Consider the following 7,289-nt stretch of genomic DNA (forward strand, 5'->3'; position numbering starts at 1 on the left):
AGGGATGGATGGAGAGGAAGGATGTAGGGAGAGGAGGAAGGATGGGAAAAGAGTTGTGGAAAGAAAACAACAGATGAACAGAGGATGGGAGGAGGCATGAATTAGAAGAGTGACACACCTTGACTGAAGCCCAAGAAATTGGAAAGTAAATCCTACTCCAGTAAATGCTACTCTAGTAAAGTCCATTAACACACCAAGGGCCCAATTTACTAAAGGTTTGCATTTTTAAAAACATGTAAACTCAATATCACTTGCAAACATGCACACTGAGGATTGCTTCTTTCAAATGTGCAAAATCACAAGTATTTAGTAGTAGTAGTAAATACTGCTGTCGATTATGTTTGTACTCATTGTCATCTACGCAGTTTTCATTAGCTTATCAAAATGTTTCAATACTTTATTTTTTCTTCTAATTCTTCATTTGGGATTTTAGTAAATTAGGCCCTAATAGCAAGCTAATCCAAAAAGTCTTGCGGTTGCGAGTGAAGACCACCTACCTGTGGACTCTGCATCTCGTAGTCCGTGTGAGTGACTGCGCTGTTGTAGTACCGGTTGCTGTACCGGTAATTTCGGTTGTCGTTGGAAGAACCGCTGGATCCACCTGGAAGCAGGAAGCAGAGTAGCCCATGAGTGTGGCACTGTCACGTCGGCTGGGAATACATCATTGTGCAGCTGGTGCTCAACATGTAGTGGCCATCGAGCTAAAGCTAAAATATGCCGATGTGGGTGTTTTAGCCTGTATGTCTGGATATACCTGGAGGGTGGACATATATCGTAACACCCCCAATTATCACCACTTTTGTTCGGAAATTCTAAAACAACAATGTTTTTTAACACTTCAAAATGACATTTGCTAAATGAACCTTACATTTTTCAGTAGCCATAGGTGTGTAGATTTGAACAAAATCTGGTTTGGTTCTTAACGGGAGCATTTACTGCCTGAAATATCCGATTTTGTTTACCACGCTCGGAGTTATAGTGCTGGCCTGATGGGTTGCCTATTTACGCCGTTTTAACGGCACATGAACGGTTAGATTGAGAATTCTCGTCATAAAATTAAAATTCCACTGGAGGTCCAAGCGGTTGTGTACACGCAGCCTTACAACACTGTTTACAGCTCTTCAGAGTCATGGTAAAATGTCATTTTTGGTACATAGCTAATTTAGATACACCTATGGTGTGGGTGCTTGCATTTCTTTAGGAGTCCGTCGTCTTGGTTTGTATAGAAATGGATATTAAGTGACACATACACGCAAGACGGCGGATATACGGGACCAACGGTAATAGGGGGAGTTCCGATAACATATATAGCCCACAGCCGGCTTAGCGTTAGTGTACAGGTGTGGGCAGGTACAGGTGTAATTTCAAATATACACAGGAGCGCTGTTAAATTCCTTGTGCTATATTTTAGGAAATTTCACACCAGTGGCCAATAAAAAGCTAAGCCAATTTAGAGTCAAAACCAAAATCACTAACAAAGCAACCTTTGTGGGCAAAAAATAATCCCCAACAGAGCGGTGGCGAGTGTGAGTGTGGTCGTACCCGAGCTAGACACGGAGCTGGTGGTGGACGTGGAGTGGCTGTGGTCCATGGCAGGGCTTGTGGACGTGGAGCTGCTGGTGTTGGTGCCCTCGTCCGTGGTCTTCTTGAAGAAGTTGTGCTGCAGGGCGTAGAAGGGCGTGATGCGCGTCTTGGGGTCGTAGTCGAGCATGCGCAGGATCAGGTCCTTGAACTTCAGGTAGTCGCACGGGGCGTGACCCTGCTCCCCGGCCCGCCGCCCGCCCGGACCCCCGGTCTCCACCCCCAGAATCTCGTGGAGTCTCCGCGTGGCTGGGGGCTTGTACTCCTGACCATGGTTGAAGTGATAAAGAGTAGGAGAGAGAGAGAGAGAGAGAGAGAGAGAGAGAGAGAGAGAGAGAGAGAGAGATGGAAGAACATTAACACTCCCAGCATTTTTCAGCCCCCATAATCTCATCAAGCCATTTCCAACGTAAGAGAGCTACATAAATACAAAGAAGAAATTCATTGGATGTAAGTACAGTCAAATATTCTTTTATTAATAAATGTGTAAAAGACTGATGCTTGATGTTACTGCATCTTCCTCAGAGAAATGTTGGTGTTCACATTTATTGATAAAAGCATATTTACTTGTCCCGTTCGTGAATACCACTGAAACAGCAACAGAAGCACAGTGGACTCACTGGCTACCAACTACATGACACAAATCACACTTGCTTTCTTGGGACATTCATAAACATCTCAATAATATGACAAAACATTCTACTGTAAGTGATGTGCTATGGGCGATTGGGTTTACGGTGAGGGAAGGTCAATGGATTACAGATCAGGTATTGTCTCAGTGAGATTATGGATTCATTACAGGACTTGGTGGATAATGGTGCTGGGATAGAAATGGATGAGATTACATCTGTGGTGAAGGGATGAAAGACTCGATGAATGGAGGCGCTTATGGATACACTCGTTTTGGCACCCCTTACTCCTTTTAACACACACATGCATACACACACACACATGTAGACATCAGGCTATTGGCTACAGGGTGTTTGTTTGAACAGGAAACCCCACCTTACTGCTCTGACTTGATTTATCTCCTTACCACATAAGCTCTCTCACTCTCCCTCATGCGCGCACACACACACACACAGGCTGAGCTGACCTGGTCTGACACAATGTAATCTCTTTTTACCAAGTGAATTATGGCTTTGTCTGGACCCTCTACATGGAATGCGCTCACCTTGTTTCACCTCCCTCTGCTTTCTCCCTTATTCTATCCATCCTCCACCATCTCTCCCTCCCTCTATCACTCTTGCCATCTTTCCCTGCCAATTAACTCCCTTTACCTGATATGTGCTGCATATATTCACTAATCAAAAAGTTGTCCCCTCTGTGATCATGGTGGTGAGTGTAGAGGAGTGTAACCTATTGACGACTGACAGATGCAAGGGTGCGGAGAAGGAGAAGGAGGCTGATGACGATGCTGGGGCTTGGGGCCAGTTCTGACTGGGGGGGTGACAGAGTGGCGGTGACAAGAGGGGAGGAGAGCACAGCTCAAGCTCCAAAATAAGCATCCAAATTTGACCACACCAAATGCCCCCCCACCCCAGCCCTGGCTTTTATGGTCTTGTGGTCTTCTCTTCTCCATCTTTAGTTTCTCGTTCCCTCTTCGGACAGCGGTATGAGTGTTGGGGGTGGTGGGGTAGAAGAAGTGGGGGCGGGAGGATGAGGATTCTACTTAACGTGGAGTAGTAGCAGAGTGTTACTCACGGAAGCCGAGGGATATAGTACCTTCTTAATGTCCTTGTTCTTCTTGACGGTCCACAGGCCGTCGGACAGCTTGTCGAAGTACTTGCGCGCTTTGGGGGCCTGGTCCAGCATGTGGTTGGGAGGGATCCCCAACACCTCCACTATTTTATTCATCTGGTCCACCTGACAAACGGAGCACACAGGTCAGTCAGCAGGAGCACGCAGAGGCTCCAGTCGACCCGCAGGTCCAGTGACATATAATCAATATAATATAGTGTAATATCATTTTAAATCTCATTCTCAAAGGGGTCCTTCACACACACACACACACACTACATAACACAAGTCATAAATACAGTCAGACAGAAGCTGTCCTACACCTAACCACGCCCAAACTCAGTAGAGCCCCAGAAAGCACAAGTTATATGGGCTACAATAAGTTGAATGGCTTAGACTACAGTATATGACGACCAGTATGGAAGTAAATATTGTTTTAAAATGGGTATTTATGAACAGAAAAAAACAGAAAAAAACAATACTACATAGAAAAAGGTGATAATGATCAACCATATTATAAAAACCTCAATAAGATCTATAAGTATTGCACCAGCAGACATATTATCCAAAGACGATGAAACCTCATCATTAGCTAATTTTAAAAAGGCCAGTACTTTTGAATGAGATCTGATCAGTGGTAAGCACGAGACAGATGCTGAACTGTGTGAGCGAATACATGCTCTTGTGAATAGACCCTTTCAAGAGAGTTCCATTATCAGCATCATAATTGGTTAAAAATTCCTTTTTAACATTCCATATGTTATCTTAATGCAGAGGAAGTAGATTGGGGCCCAAATAGAACGTTCGAGCATTGTTTTTGTTTTTATTGTTGAAAGGGTCCATAAAAGAGATTTTATGTACCTCGTTGGAGCCACTGAACAGCGGCTCGCCCGTGTGCATCTCCACCAGGATGCAGCCCAGGGACCACATGTCTATAGCCAGGTCGTACGGCATCCCCAGCAACACCTCTGGGGACCGGTAGAAGCGGCTCTGGATGTACTGGTAGATCTGTGGAGAACACGCAGCAGAGGGGAAGAGACGACATTAGAGTGAGTCACGCATATACATGTATGAGCATAGGAACACCCTCATCAACAGACTGAACACATTTAGATGCAGTTTTGCCTTTTCGCCACTAGAGGTCACTAGACTCTGTGTCCGACTGCATGAAAATGGGTGCAGCAGCGGGAACAGCAGGAGTGAGCAGCAGCAGCAGCAGCAGCAGCACACTGAACCAGAGGGATTCTATTCTGGAGATGTGCATTAGAGAAGAGGCCCATTTCCTAGTCACTGGGTGGATCCTTTTACCATGTGCTCCCTCTGTGCCAGCCTGCTATAAAGCACATCCTGACGGGCATGGCAACAGCACACCCTTATGTCATCTCGTGCAGAAATCACTGGTAATGCACAAGGCATTCTTCAAGGCAGACTCCCGCCGTCTATTTTCACCTCTTAGTGGGCTGCAATGGCGGTCATTTAGGGGACACAGGTTGGGGGATTTTAAAGTAGGGGGGCTTGTTTTTGAGAGACAACTCAATCAGGTGCTTTAGCAGCTCATCAGTACAGCTCTGAAACCAAAGGGAGGATGTGGGTGCACTCGTCTGCCCCTGTTCCCATGGTTTCCCTCATCCCCTTGGTAACCTTAACCCCTTCCATCCTTGAGCTGGAGTTCGTCTTCAAGGTCTCCGTTTCCCCCGTTAAAGAGGTGTGATGCCAGGGATGTGTTGTGTAAGCCTTCCTGACCCATGCCAGAACACACACACACCCTTGGGCAGCTTTTGGGGTGGGTTATGAGGGAAACATACAAACACCCTGTGGATGACCACACTACTACCCCCCGCCCCACAGCCCACACACACACACACACAAACACACACACACACACACACACACACACACACACACACACACACTCTCTCTCCTCACCCTCTGGCCCAGTTGACAGGAGCTGCCAAAGTCGACGATCTTGATGGCGCTGCGCTTGGGGTTGCACAGCAGGATGTTCTCTGGCTTGAGGTCGCAGTGGATGATGCTGAGCTCGGGCGTGGCCAGGAAGAGCAGCGCCGTGCACAGCTGCTGGGCGAACTTGCGCGTCAGGTTGAGGGAGACGCCGCGGAAGTTGGTGTTGCGCAGGAGGTCGTACAGGTTGTAGGAGAGAAGCTCGAACACCAGGCACAGGTGGTTCCGGAACATGAAGTGCCTCTTCAGGTGGACTGGAGGAGGGCGGAGATAGGGGGAGCACAGGGAAATAGAGAGGGAAAAAAAGAAGAGAAGGAGAGAGAGACCGGGAGGAGGGAGGAGAGGAAGGAGAACAGAAAGGAAGGGAGCACAGGAGAGAAGCCAGAACGACAGGAAGTCAACTCAATCAGCCCACATAACATTTCCCTTATGAGGTCACACTACATGCTTGCATTCAATAGACATGAATAAGGAGTGTTTGGGTCAGGCAGACCACAACTCTGGAAGAGCAACAGTGGCCAACATGCCTACTGTTGTTATTACTGTTGGCTTTTGTTTATGTAAAGCACATTAAATGACCTCTGTGTATGCTTCTCTCACCTATATAGTACTTCATCTCTGTGTCGTGTTTGTTCATGAGCTCCAGCAGCCGCAGCTCAATCTGGGCCTGGTTCAGGAAGGCTTTCTTGTTTTTGATGATCTTGATGGCCACCCACTCCTGCTCGTGGTGGTCATAGGCTTTCACCACCTGGCAAGACATGGACGAGAGGTTAGTGTCTGGAGTTCTGTAACGTGTTGCATGCAAAATTCTCATCTCCAGGGGCATAAACATATGAGGAAAGCAAGTCATAAAGAAATCATTCATCTTTCTTTCTTGTGGCAAGACACTTCAGGTTGTTTTTATGTTGACCTTGAAGTTGAAGTTTATTTGTCTTGTCTGCCATTGATCTGTACATGGTAGAGTTCCATAGAAGCAGATTCTATCATTTACATTGCCATATCCTAACCTTTTTCTTTTACCCAGAGTGCTCCTCACCTGTCCAAAGGAGCCCTTGCCGATGAGCGAGTCGATCTCGTAGCGGTCCAGCCACTTCTCCCCGTTCTTCACGATGTAGTCGTAGTTGTCGTCATCGTAGCCGTCATTGTAGACCTTGCGCTCCTTCTTGGTGCTGGAGTCCTCAGGGGGCACCTGCTGAGCACGCCGCTTCTTCTTAGTGTAGTACACCTACAGGAGAGAGAGAGGGAGAGAGAGAGAGAGAGAGAAAGAGAGGAAGGGAGAGAGGGAGGAGGAGAAGAGGGATGAGAAGAGAGAAAGAGAAAGAAAGTCAGAAAGAAAGAAAGAAATTAAGAAAGAAAGAAGAACGGAGAGAGGAAGGAGAGAGGGAGAGGACAGCAGATGAGAGGGTAACAAAGGTGCACAGACAAGGACAGAAAAAGAGATAGACATTAAACACACATTATGTACAGGAGCTGAAACATTCGCGCCAATGGGCGCCTTCTCTTGCAGAACAACATCCCTTTGTTCCGCTGTACTGGGAGCCGGAACTTGGGGACCAGTGCGGGACGGGTGACCTCTCACCTCATTGATGTGCTTGTAAGTCTTGATGAGATCGACAGAGAGCTTTCTCAGCGGGGCGCTTGCAGGATCTCGGAAACTCGGGGGAATCCTCCTCTGCAGTATTGTCATATCTGACAGCACCTGGAAGAAGGGTTCAGCAACATCAGTGAAGAGAGGACCTCCAGCAGACATCACTGCAGTAGACCTAGTAAGGTTGGGCTACTGGCTCTGTATAGTTGGATACTAAACACACTGTTCATGGTTTAATGCTCAGATTTGAGGAAGCATTTAAGCATACTTGTTGTGAATGTAGGTATATTTTTTTAGTGAGCGGGTCAAGTTAGCTATGCAACAAATGTAACAGAAGCCACACACCATTGTTTATAGTGTTCTAATAAATATGGCTGCATATGTGTGTGCTTGCATAATATGTGTGTGCGTGTTTATATGT

General features: G+C 46.8%; 1 protein-coding gene across 9 annotated transcripts in view; it reads right to left on the bottom strand.

Moving 5' to 3' along the window:
* Positions 1-7,289, bottom strand: part of dyrk1b (dual-specificity tyrosine-(Y)-phosphorylation regulated kinase 1B) — a 45,409-nt gene that overhangs the window by 6,461 nt on the left and 31,659 nt on the right. For 8 of the 9 annotated variants that reach the window (XM_076280724.1, XM_076280725.1, XM_076280721.1 and 5 more), the window contains 8 exons: positions 6,860-6,979; positions 6,317-6,505; positions 5,881-6,028; positions 5,248-5,534; positions 4,183-4,329; positions 3,286-3,447; positions 1,543-1,846; positions 498-601 (listed from right to left, as the gene is read on the bottom strand). In XM_076280724.1, the coding sequence (XP_076136839.1) occupies positions 498-601; positions 1,543-1,846; positions 3,286-3,447; positions 4,183-4,329; positions 5,248-5,534; positions 5,881-6,028; positions 6,317-6,505; positions 6,860-6,979 (1,461 nt within the window). The remainder of the gene's footprint in view (positions 1-497; positions 602-1,542; positions 1,847-3,285; positions 3,448-4,182; positions 4,330-5,247; positions 5,535-5,880; positions 6,029-6,316; positions 6,506-6,859; positions 6,980-7,289) is intronic. The other variant, XM_076280723.1, reaches the window with a different exon arrangement.

The sequence above is a fragment of the Alosa pseudoharengus genome, unplaced genomic scaffold (genome assembly GCF_046254945.1).
Source record: "Alosa pseudoharengus isolate Yale_2024_CS ecotype anadromous, Long Island Sound unplaced genomic scaffold, YU_APseudo_1.1 YU_APseudo_1.1_scf_12, whole genome shotgun sequence".
NCBI lineage: Eukaryota > Metazoa > Chordata > Actinopteri > Clupeiformes > Clupeidae > Alosa > Alosa pseudoharengus.